At 39.2% G+C, this 25,242-nt stretch overlaps 1 protein-coding gene across 1 annotated transcript in view; it reads right to left on the bottom strand.

The window, feature by feature from the left end:
* The window catches only part of TNFSF8 (TNF superfamily member 8), a 47,357-nt gene extending 24,181 nt beyond the window's left edge, over window positions 1-23,176 (bottom strand). Inside the window, exons 1-2 of the mRNA XM_044661514.1 lie at window positions 22,982-23,176; window positions 10,270-10,312 (exon numbers count right to left, since the gene is read on the bottom strand). Of these exons, the coding sequence (XP_044517449.1) occupies window positions 10,270-10,312; window positions 22,982-23,176 (238 nt within the window). The remainder of the gene's footprint in view (window positions 1-10,269; window positions 10,313-22,981) is intronic.
* Window positions 23,177-25,242: the final 2,066 nt, after the last annotated feature.

Below are 25,242 nucleotides of genomic sequence, written 5' to 3'. Positions count from 1 at the left end.
CCCTCCCTTTCTCCTTCCCTTCCTCCCTTCCTCCCTCCTTCTCTCCCTCCCTCTTTCCTTCCCTCCCTTCCTTCCTTCCATCCTTCCATCTTTCCTTCACTCCATCCTTCCTTCATTCCTCCCTTCCTCCCTCTCTTTCTCCCTCCCTCTATCCCTCCCTCCCTTCCTTTCATCTTTCCTTCATTCCATCCTTCCTTCATTCCTTCCTTCTACCTTCTCTCTTTCTTTCCTTCCTTCCAAAAAGATGTGATTCCATGAAATACGCTGCATTTCTGAGAAAAGCAAGGATGGGGAGAAAGATTCATACTTTCTGAATTCAAGTGGTAACATCTATTTTTAATCTCTTTCAGATGTTTGTTCTGATGGCTTTAAACTAAGGAAAAGTACCAAATTCTCCAACCATCTTTATTTTAAGCTTCTTGTTTGGGAAATGTACTTGCCAATGTAGAATTAAAGGTGAGCATGATTGCCTAGAACTCATGGAAATGAGGATATTCAAAAACCGAGAGCCATGAAGTGGAGTCTAGAGAGCAAGCTAGAGCTGTAGACTTGATCATGGAAAGGCCATGCACATACCTAGTAAGTCTTGACCTCTAGATCCAACTCTGTTGAATATTGACAACCCAGCAGACTGATTCTGGCATGATAGGGCATTGTGTCCAGCAAGCCAAATCCCATTTAATTCCTCCTGCCTCATAGCTCAGCCTGAATATCAAACCTATTGGATAAATATTGTGAATCTCCCTGCATCCTGCCATTCCACCTTGTTGCTACCGGGCATAAATATTGATAGGGGGCTTAGGCAAATGATTGGGAAATGAGCCTGATTTGGTTGTCTCTGGTGCCACCTACTCCAGTGGATGAAATAGCTGCTTTCAAGAGACTATTGTCCTTTAAAGAAAATGGTAGCAAGACAATATATATCCATATATATCCAAATATATGCTAACAGTTGAGTTCAGTCAAAGGGAGTTTTTGAGCACTTGTTGGGTGCCCAGATCTATCCTAGGAGAGATGTAATTTCAGGGAAGGCTTCACAAGGAGGGCTTGTGGCTTTTACCCTTTTCAGAATATGTATACACACACACAAACACAAGAACAAAATTAGAATCAGAGAAAATTAGAGCTAGAAAAGCCCTTAGGGATCATCTCTTCCAATGCTCAGATTGATTAGATCACGGAAGGAAGGGAAGAAGATTGGCTTTTTTCAAATATCTAGTGGTCTTAGGACCGGTGAATAAGTTATAGGGAAATAAACTCTCTCTCAAAGATTTCCTAATACTCAGATTTGTTTAGATGTGGTCCACATTGCCTCAAGAGGCAATGAGCTTCCTCTTGGAAAATGTGTCCTGGGAGGAACCTTTCTATCTCTCACTCCTAATATTTGAGATTATTATTAGAAGGATGGGAGATTAGGCTATTTAAAAAGAAAACAAAACTTTTACTTTCTGTCTTATACCCAATACTAGTGGGGTCCAAAAGTGTCAGGTCCAAGACAGAAGAGTGGTAAGGGCTAGGCAGTTGGGATTAAGTGACTTGACCAGGGTCACATAGGCAGAAAGTGTCTGAGGCCAGAATGAAGCCAGGACATCCTGTCTCCACACCTGGCACTCTATCCACTGAGCCCCCTAGCTACCCCTGATTAGGCTATTGTTTTTGAAAAAGGTCTAATTTAATTCTGAGAATCTATAATTACAAAGCTATACAAGGAATGTGTCATATGGTTTGGACTTTGAAAGCTAAAGAAAATTAGAGTAGACAGGGATCAAAATGACCTGTAATGAGTCAGGAAGGATTCATTGAATTTATGTTATCTTGAATGAAATCTTGAAATGGCAGCAAAAAGGAGGGAGGGCATTTCATGTTGGGTGGAAAGCATAAGCAAAGATGTAAGGTGGGGAATGAGTATTAATTAATGCCTTTCCATCGAAATTACCTTTTATTCATTTTGCATATATTTTGTTGTTGCTGTTTAGTTGTTTTAGTTGTAACCATCTCTTCGTGCACCCATTTGGGGTTTTCTTGGCAAAGACACTGATTTATCATTTTCTTTTCCAGCTCATTTTACAGTTGAGGAAACTGATTTTAAGTAAGTTACATGCTTAAGTCACACAGCTAGTGTCTGAGGCCAAAACTGAATTCGGAAAATGAGTCTTTCTGACGCCAGGCCTGGTATTCTTCACCACACCACCGAGCTGTTCTTTGTCTATAGACAAAGAACTTTGCCCCCAAAGTCTTAGTGAAGCTTCACAGCATTTAAGCATTTAATAACCTGGCATTTTGGAGCAGAAGGCACCCACTGGGGAGGAGGGGAAAGCTGAATGATCTGGAAGATGCTCTCCAGTAAGTCACCAGGATGTATCACTTCTTTCCTTAGCTCTCTCTTCATAGGCGAATGCAATGAAAGAAGTGAGGAGGGATCAGAGTTGGAGCTGGCTCAAGTCAGCTTTGTAAGAGCCTATTCTTGAGGCAGTTCAGTAGCACAGTGGATGGAGTGCCACGCCTGGAGTCAGGAGGACCAGGGTTCAAAGTTGTCCTTAGACACTTCCTAGCTGCCTGACCTGTCACTTAACTGCAGCTACCTAGATCTTAGACTCTTCTGCCCTGGACCTGATACTTAGTATTGATTCTAAGACAGAAGATAAGGGCTAAAAAAAAGAAAGAAAAAAGAAAAAAAAGAAAAAATGATACTAAGATAAAAGGTAAAGGTTTTTATTTTTATTTATTTGTTTTTTTAATAAACCCTTCCCTTCCATCTTAGAATCAGTATTGTGATCGGTTCCAAGGCAGAAGAGCAGTAAGGGCTAGGCAAAGGGGGTTAAATGACTTGCCTAGGGTCACACCACTAGGAAGTTTCTGAATCTAACTTTGAACCCAGGACCTCTGGGCCTGACTCTCAAACCACTGAGCCACTCAGCTGCCCCCAAGGTAAAGATTTTTTTAAAAAGCCTATTGTTAAATTTTCAGTGTGTGTATTTATACCTCAGAATTCAGCAAATGCTACAAAATATAACTTGGTTTATTATTTTGTTGATTGTCTAGATTTGATAAAATTGTGGACTATGTTACTAATGTAGATATTCTTTTTTTTTTTTTCCAGGACAGCCAGCTGTTAAACATTTATTGTTAAATACCACCAGTATTGCTTCTCACATTTCTGTTGAGCTGATAGGAGGCTTGGAGCTGGACCCTCTCAGGGACAAAACTGGGAACATTTTAGTCACCTAGACTTTTATTTGTGGAAAATCTGCACTCTTAAGTTTCAAGCAAATCTGTCTAACAGCCTTTCTATTAAAAAAAAAGATTTAATGGAAGAAATAATGCTCTCTTGTCTCTCATGGTGACTATGCTGAGAGACTGAATGTTGAAAGTTAAAGCAGCCTGGAGAATAACCCTTTAATTAATCTTCAAAAGCTCATTCTTTCTAGATTGCCAATAGATGATTTCAGGATCTTCCATCGGATCCTGCCAAGGCACGAGTCAGGAATAATCTGGCTCCTCTAATGATACATCAGCACCAGAGCTGGCAGAGGAAAGCTCCTGGATGAATGAGGTCAGATAATATCTTTCTAGGGGTCAGGGCCTGGGAGGCCCTAAGATGCTACTTTCCAGGAATCTTCTGTTTGCCCTGGGCAAGGCAGGGCTTATTGGCCCAGACCTGGGAGTGGGGAGAGAGGAGAGTTTCTGGTCCCAATTAAGTAGGAAGGTAATGATTAGAGCCATGAATCTTCTGTTTTCCATTAAAAGACTTTATCCCTGTGCTACTTAAAGGTTCCCTATTGCTTTGGATACCACCAGGTGGTGTCTTTAATTCACTGAAGGAATGAATTTAAGGGCCCAGTTTCAGAGGTGTTAGAATAATGGATCTTTCTTTGGAGACGTTGAGAGGTCTTCAACAAGAAGACAGAATGAGGGATCCAAATATCTTTCCTTTAAATATTGTCTGGCCTTGGACTATATATATATATATTATATCTATGTATAATATATATGGGTGCAGTGGATAGAACTTGGAATTAGGAAGACTCATTTTCCTGAGTTCAAATCCAATCTCAGACACCAAAGGGCTGTGTAATCCTATAATACAACACACATGTATGCATCGTCCTAACTTGACTTTATGGCTCTAGGATTCACTTAAAGAAGGAAGTTTATTATGTGGTAGAAAGAATCAGAAGAATTTACACTCTCTTTGCAACTTGTATAATCTTGGACGAGGTGATTAACCTATTTGGACTTTACTCTCTTCATCTGTCAAATGTGATGGAGTTGTTCTCCATCAGAGATTCTAAACCTTTTTTTTTTTTTCTGTGTCATGGATCTCTTCTGTGATCTGATAAAGCTTATGGACCCTTTCTCTTAATAATGTTTTTAAATACATAAAATAAAATACAATTACAAGGAAATTACAAGGGAAATTTATTTTATTGAAATAATTATCTATCTATCTATATTTTGAAATAAATTCTTAGACTTTGCTCCAAGTTAATTCAATAACCCATTTAAGATATTCTAGGCCCTTCTGGGCTAGAAGATCTCTCACTTTCTTTCCAATTGGAAACTCCGTAGTATATAATAAAGGCTTCTACCACCTAATTTCCATTCCTTTTTCTTTTTGAAAATTTTTTAGTAATTAACTTTTTTTAAGTAATTGTAAATTTTTTTTAGAAATTGGACCTTAAATTGTAGAAAAGTAAATTTAATAAATTGGACCTTAGCTGGAAAGAACCTCAAAGCATATAATGTTAGAAATTAAAGGGATATTAACTTAAATTAAATTACAAAGGTCCAATGATTAAAAATAGCATTTTTTAGTGACTATTATTTTTTGTTTGCTTAGTAATTGACTATTCTACCTATTTCTCCTGTCTGGGGACAATGGAAAGAGCAGTGAGGTTGGGGTCAGAGGGACTCAAATTCCTGTCTCTGGCTATGTGGCCTTGGACAAGTCACTGGGAATCAATCTTTCTTTTAGGAAATGAAACAATTGGATGAGATGGAATCTGAAATCCCTTCTAGCTCTAGATGAGTGATTTCCCTCTATAATGCAAAAGGGCTAGACTAGAAAGTTTCTAAAATTTTCTCCAAGTCTTAATATTTTATTTTTTAAGGTTCCTTTAAGTTTTAATATTCAATGTTCTAAGCATGCTTCCAGGTCAATATTCTGTGTTCCAAAGTTTCTTTTACCTTTGGCTTTTTTATATTCCTTTGAGCTACAGCAACAATAATAATTATAGACATTTATCTATTGGCAGGGGTGCAGTGGACAGAGCACTGGACTTGGAATTAGGAAGGCTCATTTTCCTGAATTCAAATTAATTGTCAGACACTAACCATCTGTGTGAACCTGGACAAGTCACTAAACCCTGTTTGCCTCAGTTTCCTCATCTGTAAAATGAGTTAGAGAAGGTAATGACAAACCCTTCTGGTATCTTTGCCAGGAAAACCTCAACCGGGGTCAGGCAGAGTTGGATATAACTGAACCGACTGAAATGACAAAAAAAAGTGCTTTCTATGAGTTATCTCATTTGCCCTTTATAAAAATTCCATTGGGTAGATGCTAATGGTATTCTTGTCCTTGTGTTCAGTTGAGGAAATGGAGGCTCAGATGGGTTAAATGATTTGCTCAAGGTCACACAGCTATCAACACAGATCTCTCATTGCTTTAAATATTCGGTGCTTTCCACCTTACCACATTCTGCCTTCGCCATTGAGCCTCTAAGTTTCCTTCCAATTCTGACATTTTGTGCTTCAAGAGACATTCCAGTCCCAACATTATATGCAATGAGAAGCAGGATGACATAGTGAAGAGAGCCCTAGAGGCCTGTTTGAAACCTTTCCTCAAATACTCACTAGCTGGATTATGTTAGTTGTCATTAAAAAAAAATTTTTTTTTAAACTCTTAGCTTCTATCGTAAAATCAATACTGTGAATTGGCTCTGAGGCAGAAGAGTGGTAAGTGCTAGGCAATGGGGGGTAAGTGACTTGCCCAGGGTCACACAGCTGGGAAGTGTCTGAGGCCAGATTTGAACTCAGGACCTCCCATCTCTAGGTGTGGCTTTCAATCCACTGAGACACCCAGTTGCCCCATTAAATTGTTTTTAAGTCATGTATGACTCTCTGTGACCCCATTTGGGGTTTTCTTGGTAGAGATACTGGGGTGGTTTGCCATTTCCTTCTCTAGTGCATTTTACACATGAGGAACTGTCGCAAATAGGGATAAGTGACTTGCTCAGGGTCACACAGCTACTAAGCATCTGAGGATAGATTTGAACTCATAAAGATGAATCTTTATGATTCTAAGCCCAGTATTCTGTCTACTGTGTCATCTAGCTGCTCCATTATGCTGGGCAAGACACTTAACTTTTATGATCTCCATATTTTATACATCTATCCAATTAAAGAACCAATTCAATAACCTCTAATGCCCTTCCAGTTCTAAATGAATGCTGGGATGGTCCCTTTAAGTTCTAACATTATATGCTTTAAAGTCCTTTCCAGCTCTAGCTTTCTGGAATCTGTGTTCTAACATTTATGTTCTAAGCTCCTTTCTAGCTCTTAGATTCCAGACTCTGAGTTTACTTTGTCTAAGATAGCTATCAACTCTCATAGTCTGTTTTCTAATATTCTATGCATTTAAGGCAGTGATGGTAATCCTTTTAGAGATGCAGTGCCGGGCCCTGCCCCCCCCCTCCCCAGACCATTTGCCATGCCCCTCCCCCCCACAGAGTGCCAGGGATGCCCTGCCCCCCTTATTCCACACAGGGGAGGGAGAAATGCTCCCATTGTACTGCTGGGCAGAGGGGCAGGTGAAGTGAAGAATGTCCTCAGTGAGTGTAGAGAGAGGGAGGGGTGTAGCTTGAGTGCTCTGCTCCCTTCCAGCTCTGCCACCTGTGAGCCGCCCAACTTCCCCCCTGTTTGCTCCCATTGGCGGCTGGGCAGAGGGGTGGAGATGTGAAAAAATGTCATCAAGTATGGTGGAAAATGGGGAGGGGAGCATCTCCACCCTAGTCCCTTTGCCTTTCTGGCAACAAACTCTAGGCGAGAAGGCCCTACAGAGAGTGCTCTGCATGTCATCATTGGCACCCATGTCATAGGTTCGCCATCACTGCTTTAAGGCATTGGTATCAAATATGAGGCTTCCTATAACACTCCCAAGTAAAGCCCAATCCAGATTATAATGTAATTAGGACATATTTAACAAAATTATCAAAAATACAATAGAACATAGATAATGTTAATATGTGGTTTTCTAATTCAGTCTCTTGCCTTTAGGGATCCTCCTGGGGGGTTGAGTAGCCCCTTTTCTTTTTGAGTTGGACACCAGTGATTTAAGGTTCCTTTGACCTCCAGTATTCTTTGATTCTACCAGCTAGTATGTCTGTGCCGGGGGCAGGGAAAGTGGAAGATTCTACTGGGACACAGAAATCCTTTCACTGCATATTCACTCCTTCTGCTTTTTGTGGTTTTCTTCTAATGATGGCTCATCACATTTCCTCATCTTTTTTTCCCTTTTTGTCTGAACAAAAACTCCTCTCTCAGTAGAGGTCCTCAATGTTTGCTGTTTCTGAGTATTGTGTGGGCAGAAAATTTACATCTTTGTGAAGGTCCAGGGTTCCCTAGAGGGTTTTAGATCTGTCCCCTGGCATTCTCAAGAATGATTTTCTGCTTTTAAAAGAGGCCTGGCAAAATCTAATAATGAGCTCACCAGAGAGGGCTCCACTGAATGGTAAAATCTCTTTCTCTGAGGCTTTGGAAATAGGACAGTTCCTTGCATATGCATTTCTATGATAAAATTATAGTAGATGAAGGAAGTGGTTTCCTTCTGCCCAGGATTGCTCTTTGGCTTTTTTCTCCCCTTAGTACTCAGAGAATGTTTCCTTAGGACTTAACAATTAAGGGAGATACCTGCTCATCTAGGTATCAGTGGGATTTCTTGGGTCAAGAGTTGACCCTAACTCTATTTAAAACATAGAATGCTAATTGCACAAAAACCAAATTGAATTTGGATCATCTGGCAGAAACACAGAGTTGGCATGATGAGATGAAGACTGGTCTAGGAATCAGGAGACCAAGGGGTGAGTCTCCAGCACTATTATGAATGTACTTAAGCCCCCCAACCTTTGTTAGCTTTGGTTTTTTTCATTGTAAAATGGAATTAATAATATTTCCCTATCTCAAAGGTTTGTTGTGAGAATAAAATGAAGTTATAGTTATAGCATGCTAATTAAAAAAAACAAAAACCCTTACCTTCCATCTTAGAATAAATACTGTGTATTGGTTCCAAGGCAGAAGAATGGTAAGGGCTAAGCAATGGGAGTTAAGTGACTTGCCTAGGGTCACACATCTAGGAAGTGTCTGAGGCCAGATTTGAACCCAGGACTTCCTCTCTCTAGACCTGGTTTTCTATCTATTGAGCCATCTAGCTGCTCTTATAACATACTAGATTAATGTAAGCTATTACTATTTTTTATCCTTCTTTTGAAAAGTAGAGCCAGATTTGCCTTTGTGCAGTTGAATTTGCATTCTGAAGAACTGAGATATTAGATGTGATAAATTTGCATTGACTATTCCAAGGGGCTTCTGGATGATGGTAGAGAATTAGCTTCCTTAATCTAAAATTGTCAGATCTAAGATGACATTACTCAAGTCTCCCTTTTGCTAATGGGCTAGATCAATGATGGGGAATCTTTTAGATACAGAGTATAGGACCCCACCCCAACCCCACACCCCGCCCCCCAGACCAAGTGTAGTGCAGCCCAGACCAGGGACCAAGTGTTGTGCCCCTCCCCCCATCACATGCTGGGTATGCACTGCCCCTACCTTACCCCACACTGGGGAGGCAGGAAGCACTCTCATTGGGCTGCTGGGTGGAGGGGCAGATGAAGTGAGGAATGTCCTCAGTGAGTATAGAGAGGGGGAGGGGAGTGGCCCAAGTGCTCTGCTCCCTTCCAGCTCTGCTGCCTGTGAGCCACCCACCTTACCCCCTGTGCGCTGCCATTGGCTGCTGGGCAGAGCAGCGGGGGCATGTGAAAAAATGTCATCAGGCATCATGAAGAGGGGGAGGGAAGCAGCTCCTCTTGAGTCCCTCTGCCTTTCTAGTAATGAACTAGGGGGTGGGGCAGCCACATGTCCACAGAGAGTGCTCCGTGTGCCATCTTTGGCACCTGTGCCATAGGTTCCCCATTACTGGGCTAGATTAAATATATTAGGCAGAACAATGAAGCTGGTGAGATTTGCTGTTGGTGCTTTCCCATAACTCCCACTCCCTGTTTCCTGACTCTTCTGTACAGACATACCTGCCCCCTCCCCACTGAGACTTATAAGAACTGTTCTCCTGACCACTGTATTTCCCCACCAAATTTTAGTTGTCTCTGTCTTCTTTTTGTATGTTTATAGTTATTTATGTGTGGTCTCTTCCTTTAGAATTCAAGTTTCTAATAGGAAAGGGCCATGTTCTTACATTTCCCTATATCCTTAGCACTTGGCATATAGGAAAAATTTAATAAATCTTGAATAACTAACCATTTGTCACTTCCTTAGTGTCTTAGTCTTGCTTTGAGAAGCTAACAACTTGGGGTCAGCTGGGTGACTCAGTGGATAGAGAGCCAGGCCTAGAGATGGGAGGTCCTAGGTTCAAATCTGGCCTCAGACACTTCCTAGCTGTGTGACCCTGGGCAAGTCACTTAACCCCCATTGCCTAATCTCTACCACACTTTGGCCTTGGAACCAATACACAGTATTGATTTTAAGATGAAAGGTAAGGGTTTAAAAAACAAGAGAAAACCTAGCAACTTGCTATTGGGTAAATATTTATTCTGAAGAGCCAATGACAAGTAGTATATGTATTTTAACAAGTGGCATGGGAGATAGTATCTTAGAACACAGACTATCAGAGGTGGAAGGAAACTTATAGATGATCTAACCCACCTCCCTCATTTTACAGCAGAGGAAACTGAGGCGTAAGAGCTGGAGTGACTTGGATAAAGTCACATGGTTAGTAAGTGGAAAAATCAGGACTCAGACTGTAATTTTCTTGATTCTAGATCCAGTCTTTTCACTATTAATGTCTGTCTGATAGTGAGAGGAATTCCTCTTTGGCTCTTCAAGTTCCCCCCCCCCCCCCCAAACATAGAAGGCCAGTCCCCTGATCTCACCAGGAACTGGGTTTGTTGAGGACTTTCACTTTTTCTATTTTGGCAGTCAAGCAACAAAGCTTTAAAATGAGGCAGGCAGCTGAAGCATTGATTATTAATTTCAAAGTCTTACCTCCTTTAAGGGGGAACATGTCAGGTGGTTGAAGGATGGGTTCCTGAAGGAAGAAAAGAAGCCAGGAATGAAGAATGCCATTCAAACTAAATATTATTCGCTTCTTTGAAAGTACTGAATCTTGCTTTGTGTTTGTCCCTTCTGACATGTATCCTTTAACAAAACATACTTAAACTTACAGACAACGAGGAGGCTTCAGACTGATCAAGTCCTTTTATGCCAGGTTGTCCCAGTGGGCCTCCACTAACATCTTTCACTGATGCCTTGTTGTGTTTTGGAGGTGACTGTGAGGTCAAAGATGTTAAATTAGTGAGACAAAAGTTCTGATATATTGGCAAGGATCCGAGTACAGGCAGAGTTGTAATGAGCAATTTTGGGATCTTGGCCAAGTGGCACAAAATATCTTCTGGGCCTGCAATGCCCCCAAATTAATTTTGTAATTCATGATGTAAAGATATCACAAGAAATAATTAAGACAAATTCAATTGAGCTGGAAGTGTGACTCCCAAGATGCTGGCCTCATAACAGAGACCCTAGGATTCCAAGCCACAGGGACATAGTCCAGGTAATCATAACAAGAGCATCGACCTCTTGCAGGAGTCTCGGGGACACTAAACCTTGGACCTCTGGCATAAGAGGGTTGACCTAGAGAGGGAACTCATTGTTGTGTGTTTGTGGCTGCTGAAAGGGTATATATATGTATAGAGGGTAAATGGACCATCTGGTAGCTTCCAGTTTTACTTGTTTATTCTTGTTAACTAGAATAATAAGCTCAGTTTCTTTTTTTCCTATGTAGCTGAATTAGTTAGTATAAGTGCTATCAAAATAAAAATATAAAACGTTTAAAATTGGCAGAGTCTTTTAAGATCCTTTTAATTTTTATACTCCAAATTTTGGTGAAACCAAACCCTGGTCAACCCTAAGTATAGATCAAAGATGAAATGCTTGTCTGTTGTCAGAGGATCAGCACAGTTAGTTTCAGGAAGCTTTTTGCCAGCAATTTAGATTATGGATTTTTCAACCTTGTCAACTCTTAAAGAATTCACAGAATCACAAAATCTCAGAATTGGAAGGAATCTCAGAGGCTGTGTAGTCTAATCCCCACCTGAATAGAAATCTCTTCTTTAAAATTCCCAGTTAGCCTCTGTATGAAGACCTCCTATTTGGAGGAACTCACTAGAGTTATTCTATTTTTGCTTAGCAAGTACTCAAATTCTCACTATGACATCTTGAAAGATCCAGTTTTTGATGAATGTGGGTACTCTCACTAACAATGCAGACTGTGACTTAGCAAGGACATTGACAAACTGGAGGATGGCCAGAGGAATTTTTCTTTTCTTTTCTTCAAGCCTAAATAGCTTCTCTACAATGTAAGTCCTGGTTTAGTATCCCAATTCTGCCATCTGGGACCAAGAAGAACTAATAGAATTTCTCTTTGTTCTGATAGTCCTTCAAATATTTAAAGATGGATCTCATGTGCTGTTCCCCTACTTCTGTCTCTAACACCATAGCATTCTTTTCATCTCCTCTGATACTTAATATCTGTATAATATTAGGCACATCGCTTTGCTTTCCTGAGCCTCAGTTTCCTCATATACAAAATGAAAAAGTTGGACTAGCTGGCCTCTGAGATCACTTTCCTGTTCTAGTCTCTGCACATATATTATCTGCAATTCCCTCAACTTGTCCCCACATAGCCTGATCTTCAGTTTTATAGGGCCATCTCTTTAGAATTAGAAGGGACCTTAGTGAGTTGTCTCATTGTATTAGTCCCTTTCCTCTGGTCAGGCTCCAGTTTGTCACTGTTTCTACTGTCATAATCTTCACTAGTGGAGGGAAGTAACCACAGGGTTCAAAACCTGAATCTTTTGCTATGCCAAATTGGAAATCCTGTTGAGGGGTAGCTAAGTGGCTCAGTGGATAGAGTTAGTCCTGGAAGGTCCTGGGTTTAAATTTGACCTCCCACACTTCTTAACTGTGGAACCCTAGGCAAGTCACTTTACCCCAATTTCATTTGTCCTTATGTTTCCTGCTTTGGAACAGATACTTAGTATTGATTCTAAGGTCTCTTAAAAATTCTTTTGGTTCCTGCTCCACGAGATTCATTAAGCAGAGATATAAAACCATTTTTATGGTTTAATTAAGCACAGCTTGCCATTAAACAAGAAGGGATAATTCTCAGTAAGGGGAAGTTTGGAATTTAGAATCTGAGGCTGTCAAATAGTCCTGTTATTGAAAGGAAACGAGGTAAAGAGATATCTAGTGACATCTCCTGGGAGGAAGGCTCATTTGAGAAAAGAGCATATGCTTTGGATTTGACTAGAACTCTCTTGCTTTCCTTGAGTGCTTCATTTAGCCACTCCCTGACCATGGCCATGTCTAAACACAGTTCAAGAATGATCAGAAGTAATTAAAATAAGCCATTGCCTTCAAATGTTTGAAGGGTCATCCTATGGAAGAAGGGGTCACTTGTTGCACATAGCTCCAATAGGCAGAACTAGTACCAGTGGGTGGCAAGTTATAGGTCTGCTACATAAAAGGAAGGCCTTTCTGAAAAATCAAAGATTTCTTGTAATGCAATGGACTGCCTCATGTGGTGGCAAACTTCCTGTCCCAATACTATGAAAATGAAAAACTTTGAAAGGTTTATGAATTCTCAACAATGCAATGACCAACCGTGATTCCAGAAGACCAGTAATCAAGACGGCTACCCATCTTCTGGCAGAGGATTGATGGCTTAAGTTTAGAATAAGATACTTTTTATTTTTTTGATATGGCCAATGTAAGATTGATTTTGCTTGCCTATGCAATGTTTGGTGCAAGGGTTTCATTTCAGTTTTCTTTTTCTTTTCTTTTTTTTAATGAGGGAGTCTGCAAAGGGGAGAAAAAAATTTTAATTTAAAAAAACCTGAATGAAAAAATATGAGAAAGTTTTCTAGCAGATGTTAGATGACCTGACTATGAAAGTAGATTTAAAGAATGGCCTTTTTCTTATTCTGAAGCTATGATTCTATATGTCTTTCGCTAATTCATCCACAAAATATGGGCAGGAGAGAAAACTGTTGAAGGCATTGAGGTGCCTTAGAGATTCTATGACCTAACTTTTCCAATTGATGGACTTCTTGATAGAAGCCATTGGAAGCAATAAGTAGATGATGTAATGACACTTCAATTTACTAGTGCATTGGAGTGGGTAGAAAATGAATGAAATTCTAGCTAGCTTTTGGATACTTTGTAAGTTAACTTCTCATTTAACTACTCAATGTTCTAATATTCCCTCAGGTCCTTGCTCTTTGATTTCAAAGATGGGTAGGCTGTTCTTTGATAAATTATTCATTTGTAAGGTGCTAGTGATTGAGAAAATTAGTGCAATTCAATTCAAAACACTATTTTCAGAACTGGTAGTTAGTCTGTTATTCCTCTCAGAGCTATTTGCTTAAACATGTTTTAAAAAACTTATAAAAACCCTTACTTTCCATCTTGGAACCAATATCCAAGGCAGAAGAGCAGTAAGGGCTAGGCAATGGGGGTTAAGTGACTTGCCCAAGGTCACCCAGCTAGAAGTGTTTGAGGCCACATTTGAATTCAGATCCTCTTGTCTCCAGGTTTGACTCGCCCCCAGGGCTATTTGTTTTTGAATGAGGCCTTTTGAAGGCAGAGCCTTAAATACCTACAATGTGGTTTTCCTAGAAGGAATCACAGGTGTTATGGTTTTGCCACTGATTCACTTCATATGACTCTGGGTGAGTCAAGGATCCCTCAAATTCTTTCTAGCTCTAGATCATGAGATACTGTGATTTTCCAGGGTCTCTCTGTCTACCTCTATAAAATAAGGTATTTTGACTGGAGGATCTCCAAAGGTTCTTCTTGGCTTTAACAAATCCACATTCTGTGTTCTAATGTTCTGTAGAATAAGGTTTGATCCAACTCTAACATTTTATGATTCAAATTATTTTCATTAAATAAAGTCAAAGCCAGCCTATTGGAGATCTCTCTAGTCTCCCATGCTGTGGAGGTGCATGATGTGATTCAATAGAATTCCTCTTTATATTGTTTTTATTAAAAAAGCAAATACACTCTTTTGGAACTTCATGCTTGTGGCTAATTTTATAACATGTTTATTGACTCATAAAAGACATGTAATTTGTAACTGAGCCAACTTTTTAAAGCGCCTCCTGGAACATTGTACACAGAGATTGATACACTATGGTACAATTGAATATAACGGACTTCTCTACTAGCAGCAATGGAAGGATCCAGAGCAAGGCTGAGGGACTTATGAGAAGAAAACTAGCCACATTCAGAGGAAGAACTGTGGGAGGAGAAACAAAGAAGAAAAACAAGTGCTTAAACACATGGGCTAATGGGGATATTATTGGGGATGTAGACACTAAAGCAGGGGTCGGCAACCTTTTTGGCCGTGAAAGCCATAAATGCCACATTTTTTAAAATGTAATTTCGTGAGAGCCGTACAGTGCTCACAGTGCATGCTCCTGTAACAGCGCCTGAAAAAAAATGGATTTTATGGCTCCTGCAGAAAGAGCCATACATTGCCGACCCCTGCACTAAAGGATAACTCTAGTCCAACTTTCAATAATATAGAATTAGGTCTTAATCAATGATACATCTAAAACCCAATGGAATTGTGCATCAGCTATGGGGAGTATTAGGGGGGTTTGGGGAGAGGGAAAGCGCAAGAAACATGTAACTATGGGAAAATATTCAAAATAAAAATTTTAAAAAATTAAAAAAAAGGAAAAAAAATAAAGTGCCTCTTGTCCCTCTACTTTTGGGAGACACTTTCAGAGTGAGTTATGATACCACGCAATGCACTAAATTTGATCCTTGAGGGTGGAGGGGACCTACAGAATGCATTTGGCTCATTCTTTTACCTAAAGGAATTTCTAATTGATAAAAATGAAAAAGTCAAAGGCCATCCCATCCATTCTCCTGCACTCTTCAGGATCAATCAGGCAGAAAGCTATCTATTCTCTTCTTGAACATAATAAGTCACTTATACAATGCCTTAAGGTTAATTAAAAAAAAAACAACTTTACTTATTAAATTCTTGTGAGGTGGTAGTGCGAGTATTTTTTCCTCCAGTTTTACAGAGGGAGCAAGTGAAACTTTAGGGAGATGACGTGATTTCCCGCAATCACATTGTAAGCCTACCAGTTAGGATCTCCAGGGAAGGAGGAAGGAAATAAGCATTTATTAATTGCCTAGTAGGTGTTAACCACTGTGATAAGTTCTTTATCAATATTGCCTCATTTGATCCTCACAACAATCCTGTGATGTAGGAGATATTATCATCCCCTTTTTACAAATGAGGAAATTGAAGCAGGAAGAGGTTAAGTGACTTGCCCAGAGTCACATAGCTTATATCAGAGGCTGGATCTGAACTCAGGACTTCTTGACTCCTAGCTCACTACTCTATCCACTGAGTTACAGAGCTGCTTCTAGGATAAATGAAGGGGTCAATTAAAACTTTATTTTAGTGTTTAACACTCGTGTTTTATCACAATGGTGAAGAATCCTAGAATCATGAATATCTAGAGGTAGAATAGAGAAGTATAGAATACTAGAAGTACTAAAATGAAATAAAACTATACCTTAGTGATTATCTACTTTAGCCCTCTCATTTTCCAAACAAAGAACCAAGATCTAGAGAAGGGAAATAATTTACCCAGGGCTATAGAATTAACTAAAGGCAGAACTGTCATTAGAATGGGTCATCTTTGTTTTAGTAATGTATTTAATTTACCCTTCTGAACTATATAAGGTGATGCTACCATCTATTATATTGGGGCTCTCTCTGTGGCTTCCATTAATGTTTTATTCTGAAATCTCCAGCTGTTTAGCAGCTCTGTAACTATCAAAGGGAAAATGTAGCTTTTTGCGCAGTGCCAATATCTGGTGGCAGAGCAAAGCAGAGCAACTGTGTGCTGTGATTCTTCCTGCCACTACCTCCAGTCCCATAACTGTGGTGCCCTACTGTGGAGGCAGCCAAGTGACATATTGACTAACGGGCCAGGCTTGGAGACAGGAAGACTCATCTTCTCAAGTTCAAATCTGGCCCCAGACACTTACTAGCTGTGTGACTCTGGGCAAGTCATTTACTCCTGTTGGGCTCAGTTTCCTTATCTGTAAAATGAGCTGGAGAAAGAATGACAAACCGCTCCAGTATCTTTGCCAACAAAACCCCAGATGGGGTCATGAAGAGTTGGACACAACTGAAATGACTCAAAAATAATTTGTGAAATATCTTTAAACTCCAACCCCTACTTGGTGAGGTTGTACTTTTTAGAAGGCTCTGAAGCAGGGCTGTTCCTTGCCTGTTCTTCTCCTTCCTCCTTCCAAGCAGAATTTGCCCCAACTACACTTCTAGCTAGTTAAAGCTTTGCAGTATGATATAATATTTAGAGTCAGAGGATGTGAATTTAAATCCTGAATTTACTACTTACTATGTAGATGACTTTGGGCAAGTCTTAACCTCTTTGGGCCTTAGTTTCCTTAATCAAAAAAATGAGAATCAAACTAGGTGAAGTCTAAGGTCCATTCTAACTCTTTTAATGACCGTAGACACTTGAAAGGCTTTGCAATTCCTTTGTAGTGGTGAATCTCTTTTATGGGAGTAGCAGAGGTACTACAACAGCTTGATTCAATATATCTAATTACAGAAGGAAGTAATTAGATGCAAGTGCCTCCGTTTTTGATGAGAGTAGAATTTGACAATCAAATGTAACCATGGATTTTAGGAGATATCACAGGAGAAAACCAGCCCTTCCTCCTTCCTGTCCATCCTTAGCTAATAATGATAATAATAACAGTAATATTTATATGGTCCTTTAAGGTTTATGAAGCACTTTACATATATTATCTCATTTGATCCTCACAATTGTTTAAGGTAGGGGCAATTATTATCCTCTTTTTACAGATGAGTCACTATCGAGTTCAAAGCTATCCTTTGAGATATAAATAGGACTTTTTTAGGGCCTGGGCTTTTCTGAAAAGAAAAATCTGTACCTGGAACCCATATTCTAAAACTGCTTACGCAATGTGGGGTATAGTCAGCGTCACTGAAAAATGATGGGGAAGTGTGTGCAAAGGAAATAGCGCTGGGACAGGAGCAGCAGTCCCCAAACTATTATTATCAGACAGTTTGGGATCTCTGCGATGAATAGATTTATCCCTCTGGGACCAGAATGACTTGAATTAGTTTGTTAGAGAAAGTGCTAACTGGGTCATATATATAAAAAAAAAAGTTGTTGAAAATCAGAATTTACAACACATCACAAGTAAAAAATAAGAAAATCAACATTCCTCTGCCTGCTTGCCCTTCTCTTTCCCCTCTAATAATTATCCTTCCTTCTTCTGGCCCAAAAGACAGGCCATGAACAGCCCAGTTGGATTTTATGGGACAGGGCAATTTTATAGAGTGTCATGACATTTCTAAGGGCACCCTAGGAATCCTATAGCAATAGGCTTCCCTTGCTTCAGCCATGGGGTTCTTCCTGCCATCAGCTAATTGCCTATTGTCCATTCTCCACTCCATTCAAGGAGGGTCCTAGATGGCAGAAAGAAGATAGCATGGTAACACTGGCAGGGTCCTGAGAGACCTTCTAGCCCATCTCTTTTATAGAGGAGGAAGGAGCCCCAGAAAAAAAAGAGACAGCTTACTCACTGGGTTAGGAGAAAAGAACAATGGAATGGGATACCAGGAGGACTGGGTCTGACTGAACAAACCATTCAGACCTCAGTGAGGCTTAGTTTCCTCACCTATAAAAGAGGAATGGGTATATTCACACTGCACACTGCCTGTCTCATAATGTCATGAAAAAGTGTTTTGTGGGGGCAGCTGGGTAGCTCAGTGAATTGAGAGTCAGGCCTATGGACGAGAGGTCCTAGGTTCAAATCCGGCCTCAGACACTTCCCAGCTGTGTGACCCTGGGCAAGTCACTTAACCCCCATTGCCCACCCTTACCAGTCTTCCACCTAAGAGCCAATACACAGAAGTTTAAAAAAAAAGTATTTTATAAACCTTAAAGTGTCATAAAAATCTGAGATATTATACTTTGAACTTGAGTCTCTGACCTTGTGATTGTTTCCTTCCTTACCACACTATATTTTATCCCTATTCCTATTAGGAAATTGATTTATTCCTCAGTCTTTTGCTATTAGTTCCTCTCTTTTTTTGTAACTGCCTGACTTTCTGTCAATATTTCTTTTTTTCCTCCAGGTCAAACTTCCTGTTTATAGCAATCTCTTTCTCTGGGTCAATTTCTTGGTCTCTGACAATCTCTGTTTTTGTCTCTCATTTTTTTCCCTATTTGTTTGGATCAGATTCTTGGTTTGTCTGTCTGTTTCTCTCTCTGTGTGTCTCTGTCTGTCTTTTTCTCTGTCTCTCTGTCAGTCTATGTGTCTGTCTTTCTGCCTCTCTTTCCCTGCTCCCCTTCTCTCTTACAAATAGTCATACTTTTTGAAAGTGAGTAATCTTTCTCCATCATAGGTCTCCCTCCCCAACCCTGTCTATGGATCAGGGAATAGGTGGTCAGGACACACTAAGCATCTTTTGGGTCCTAATTCATGAAGATTATTTCTCAACCATTTCATATGTCTTAATAGGGGCATCAACCTGGATTGGGGATGGGTTAGGATCGAGTCATTAGCTACATAGCTGAGGTTAGTTCTTAAGGTAGATTCATTGAAAGGGTTATATTACTCACCTCCACTAGTCCCTATAGACAAAGGAAACATGTCTACCTGTATAGTCTTTCTTCTAAGTCTTATCCCCAAAGGGGAGAATATAGCACAATAGATTTTAATACTCTTAAGTCCAGTTTATTTTCAGGAAATCTTTTCTATATATTTCTCTTATAGGTGTTCCCTCTCTTGTCCTAAATAAATACTTTCCTGTATTATTTAATGAATATACTTTGGTTAATTATCTATGAATATATTATTTCAAAAGCTTATTCAAATATTACCTATTTCAAGTTTTAATTCCTTAATATAGTTTTTTCTGACCTCTCTAGCTTATATTGTGGATCTCTCCCTCTTCTGAACCCCTCAAGAAATTGGTACTGTGAATTTAACTCCCTGCATACATTACTGAGGGTATTGTTAGCTATATGTATGCTCTGTAATATTAGGCATGTACATGACCTATTTTTCTTCAGCTAGTCTGTAAGCACTTGCAGTCTGGCATGGTTTTGCTATATCGTCTCTCTAAGAGTCCTTCAGCATAGAGCAAGTGCCTAAAGCTTCTCTGCAAAGGAAATAAAAAATATGCCCAGGCATATAATCAGTTTTTCTCTGATTAGAAAAGCTGAAAGACAGCTTAAGGAAAGATATGCCTAGGAGAACACTTGCTTTCCAAGAAGAGAGGGCACAAGGTTTGATTTAAAGACATTCCTATTGCTTTGATTGCTGGGAAATAAGACAATCATACTTAAAAAATGATTCTAGGATCTCTATTACTGAAGTGAATAGAAGCCCAAAAGATTACAATGGATTCAAATGCAAATTCATAATGGAGCTGAAGGAGAACCACACTAGAACTGGGTGCCCTGGGGTATAGTCCTAGTTCTACCGCTAAATTACATTGACCCTGAGCCTCACTTTCCACACATGTAAAATTATCAAGTTGGATCTTTAGGATCACTTCCTACCCTAACATTTCATGTTCTAAGTCTTTGCCATCTTTATTCCATTTTATATTCTAAGATCCTTTCTAGCTCCAACATTAGATCCTAAATTCCCTTTCAGTCTTTAAATTCAGTGTTCTCGAATTCCTTTCAGTTCCAACGTTATGTGTTCTTACCTTATATGTTCTAAGGTCTCTTTCAGCTTTAACTTTCTAAGACTTCTATCAACTCAAACTCTATGCCAAGAATATCTTTCAGAATTATTTTCAGCTATATATTTCATGATTACTCTCTATCTTCCTCTCTGATTTTATTAGCTGGTATAGACATATATACACATGTATGTATTCATGCATGCATTATATAGGCAATGGCTCAGGAATTAAGCTATACTAGAATATTTGAGGACATTATTCTATTTGGATATATAGATCCCAAGCTAGAAGTTCTTTCTCAATAACTTCCTGGTTATTTACATTGTTACTTACAATATCTGGGGGCCATTAATAAAATATCATTGCCTATGACATTACATGTAACCAACAAAAAGAGGACTTCTTAAGGATTGCTTCAATTTTCTCACTGTGGCTATTGATGTATGAGGACATAAATTAATGATTTATTTCACCATTGATTAATAACCTATATAAAGAGTATTAGAGAGTCTCAATGCAGAGAAAACAACAGCTTCAGAAGTAAAAATATATGACATTTGTTCACTGATTAGAGTTTAACCTTATTTGGGATTGGCCACCATCTTTAACCAAGCTAGAGAGTTTAAAATGATTTATACAAATGAATTACATCTAGCTTGAGTTCTTGACTCTTGAAAACTTAAGGGGGTGGGTGGCTTGATGGCTCAGTGGATTGAGAGTCAGACCTACAGTTGAGAGGTCCTGGGTTCAAATCTGGACTCAGATATTTCCTAGCTATGTGATCTTGAGCAAATCACTTAACCTCCATTGCCTGGCCCTTACTGCTCTTCTACCTTGGAACGATACACAATATTGATTCTAAGACAGAAAGTAAGGATTAAAAAAAGAAAAAGAAAAAACTGACAATGAAGATGATTTTGAAGAAACTTTCAGTCCTTTATTCTGAATAGCTATATAATAGCCAGCCATTTGTCCATCATGTGGTGCCCAATAAAATCAGGGTATTTTAAAAATCTCAGAATTACGTCAATAGCATCCCAAAATAATGTGGTATGAAATAAGTTACGATGACTATCCCTTTGGTTTGCTTAATATTAAAGAAATATATTTTGGATGAGTTCTTTATAAGAATCATGCTTTGGACTCGTAGTTTGCAACTTTTCTTTCTAGGCTTTCCTCTATTATTTATAATACTTGGCTCTCTCTATATGAGTTCCCTCCCCACAAAATCACTTCAAATCTATTTTGTAAGTAGCTATGTATGTACACGTTGTCTTTCCTTACTAGATTGTAAATGTCTCAAGATCAAGGACTATCTAATTTTATTTGTCTTTGTTATTTCGGCTACAATCACACTGTGTTGTGACATACAGTAGGAGCTTCTTAAATACTTGTAGATTTTATAATTCCATAAAAATAATAGTTGTGGTGGTAGTAGTAGATCACAATTATTTAGCATCCTAGGGTTTATAAAACCCTTTCTTTAAAGCCCTATAAAGTAGGTAAGGCAAATATTTCTTCTCCCTAGAGGGGGTTTCTCTTCAGGTATGCCTGGGACTTGAGGACACTCTAAGGTCTCTTCCCATTCTGAGATTCTACAATTCCTTTTTTGTAGGTGAGAGGATGGAGGCTTCAAGAGACTAAATGATTTGATTATGCTTACCTAGCTGCTAAGTGTTGGACACTCAATGCCTTTGATTGAAATGAAATAGGAAGAACTCTGTATTTGGAGTCAGGAGATTCTAGTTATAGTCCTGGCTTTCAAACAAATAAATGATGTGGCATTTTGTTTTTAGTCTCCAACCTTCAGTTCCAAGTTTGTAAAATGAGGAACTTGGACCAAGCAATCCTTAAGGTTCTTTTTTCAGCCTGAATATTCCTAGATTCTACCATTACGTATTTCAAGAACTTTCCTGACTAACATTCTCTGTTCTAAGAAGAGGGAAACTAAAGTCATTGTGGTAAAGTTATTTGAGGCCTCAAATTGAATTGTACTGGTACTTAGTATATAGTAGAACTTCCACTACCCCCAGTGATCACTGTAACATTTTGAGGAAGTTCTGAGAGAATATTCCACTTACTTTGTTGTTGAGAAGCACTTTTTTGGTGATGGTGGGGGATTGGGCATGGATGGGGTTGGTGGAGCTTTCAGGATAGGCCTGAAAGGGAACCTTCCAAAAAGTGCTTGACATGCTAGAATTCATCAGGATGAACCAAAATTAGAGCATTCACTTAAAGCCTTCTGTCTACCTCAACTCTCAAGGAAGTCTCTGCCTGTCTTTATTAGTGTGATTATGGGCTTATTACTTCTCTATTAGTTTCCTATCTATAAAGCAGAGAAAATAATGATACCTGCACAGTCTCCCTCTCAGGTTTGTTGTGAAGAAAAATACCTTAATGTGTCAGAGAAATGGGAGCAATTAGTATTTTTACCCCTGACAATTCATTCTTGGCCTGCCTCTTTAAAAGAGGAATCAACTTTTATATTTAACAGTTGGACCATTTAGGTGGGACTCATTTTGAACCTGAGAGTCAAGTCTTTGGAATAGAAGACAAGGATGATTCTGATATCGGGTTGACTGCACTCGTTGCTTCCTGCCATGATATGAGTCTTATGTCTGGACCTTTAAAAAAAGCTAACTTTCAACTTTATCTCCACCATGCACTCGTAGCCTTCTGCAGGCTCCTCTTTCTTCACTCTCTGAAACGTTTGAGGAACTACCCGAAAAAGTACACCCCTGCCAATAAACAATTCAGCCAGAATCTGGTTCCTCTTTTCTCTTCTGAGTTGTTCCTGCTTATCTTAAGTAATTTATTGGGTTTTTCAAAAAATACCTCCAGAAAGAACAAAATACAACACAACAAAACAAAAGTTAAGACAGGAAGGAGGGGAGGTTGCCATTGACTTACCTTCCTCTGAACTACTAAGACCATTATAGTCGCCAGAGTAAAGATGAGACACAGAACCAGGGTGGCTGTGGTGAAATAATAGTAAGTCCGGCTAGTGGCCCTGAGCTGCCTTGTGTCTGTACCTTCAGACACATTCATGGCTGCCTCAAGAGAAGCATTCGGTTGGAGGGACGTTTGCCGTGGTACAGAGGACATTCTTTATATATCCCCCCTCCACCTCACACCTTATCACCCTTGATCTGATGAGACTCACAGGCCATCTCTGTTCCAAGCAGGATTTTCCCCCTTCATCCTGGATCATGTGACCTGGAAAAAAATCTTCACTGTTTGTCGGATGAAGAAAGACTCCTCTGGGGGCGTGAAGTGAAAGGCAGCAGGCGATGGGAGAAAGAGATGCATTTTCTTGCCAGGGATTTTGTTGCTGGTTGTCCTGTGAGCTACATCGAAGGGGTCTGATGTCAGAAGGCGAGTGGGAAGAGACCTCACCCCCGGCTCTCTTTGTGTGTGCACTTGTGTGGAATGACTTATGTTTCACTTACAGTCACCTCACTGGTGGTGGCAGCTCAGTGCTTTAGCTAGTGCTTTCTTCTTCTTCTTGGGGGTCATTTCTTCACGAAGTTCTCCACTTAAAAGAATGACTAGAGACCCTGGTTCTCTTTTGGAGTCAGGAAGACTGGATTTCACAGTGGAGAGGCTCTCGGGCAAATTATTTCCCAAACGAAGGGGTAGGATGGGATGTCTCTAAGGTTCCTCTGAGATAAAAAATTTGTTATCCTATAGATTAACCAAATCAGTTTTCATAGCATTAATACCTGTGATTAGCATCCCCTTCTCTCTCTTCCCCCCTATATCTATCATCTAATATCTATCTATCCCTATATGTGTATATAATATGTATATGTATATAAAATATAAAGAGCTTGCTAGATAGATCTATTTCTGTATACACTGTGTATACTGATATAGAAAATTAGAGGATTTGCTAGCTAGATCTATCTTTTTATTTATCTATATACATGTGTATATACATATAGAAAGCTGGAGGGCTTGCTAAGTAGATCTATCATTTATCTATCTGTGTATCTGTGTATCTTTATATCTGTGTATCTATGTATGTATGTATCTATCTATCTTTCTGTCGGTCTATCTTGTCTATCTATCTCTCTGCCTATCAGACTGTCTATCTATCTATCTACCTATCCACCCATCTCTCTCTCTCTATATATATACACATATATATATATATATACATATATATATATGTGTGTGTATATCTCTCTCTCTATAAATATGTGTAGGGTCTCTTTATTAAAAGGCAGTTAGGCATTGTGGAAAAGAGTCTTGAATCTGGAGTGAGAAGACCTGGGTTTTAATCACACCTCCGTTATTTACTACTTGTGTGATGTTGCATAAATCACTGAACTTCTCTCAGCCTCAGTATCCTCAGCTGAAAAATGAAAGGACTTGACTACATACCCTTTAATGTCCCTTTCAGTTTCAAATCTATGAAAGGAACAGGAAAAATTCTTCTGAGCTTTTTGGATGGATGGTTAGGGTTATCCTGTGTCCAGGGTTACTCGACTGAATCAGAAGACATGAGTTTTAGGTCTGGCTCAGTCACTGATTCATTATGAATCAATCCCTTTCCTTCTTTGGGTGGGACTTAATTTCACAATCATAAAATGTGGATATTGAATTCAGCTAAATCCAATATTCATTCTAGTTCTGAAAATCTATTAAAGAATTCTAAAAGAATCTTGTGGGTTAGGTTAAATATACTATTCTAGAATAGTATCTACAAATATTATTGACCAATAGACTATCTGACTAATCACCAAAATAATTTATTTGGGTCTATTAAATCTCCAAAGAGATATGACTATCAACCAGATTAAGCAGTAATATTATCACATTTTCTTTACTAACAAGTCCTATGGATACTATTTGCTACTTACCTCACTGGCATGTCAAAGGGAACAACATGACTGGACAAGAAGCTCACATATTAACTAATCACACATTTTCCTGTAGAGAAAATGCCTATGTTCCAATTTTTAACAATCAATAAACTTTCACCAGATGATAATGAAATAGCCCAAATAGTTCAATCAGCAGGGCATGATTTACTCAGCTATAATGCAGGGATTGTTAACCATTTTGGGGACCTGGACCTTCCTCTTTGGTAGGCTGATGAAACCTATGGACCCCTTCTTAGAATAAATTTTTTTAATATATGAAGTAAATTATATAAGATTACAAAG

The sequence above is a fragment of the Gracilinanus agilis genome, chromosome 2 (genome assembly GCF_016433145.1).
Source record: "Gracilinanus agilis isolate LMUSP501 chromosome 2, AgileGrace, whole genome shotgun sequence".
Classification (NCBI taxonomy): Eukaryota; Metazoa; Chordata; class Mammalia; order Didelphimorphia; family Didelphidae; genus Gracilinanus; species Gracilinanus agilis.
The sequence above is the reverse complement of the archived record's forward strand: the minus strand, read 5'-3'. Positions and strand labels throughout refer to the sequence as shown.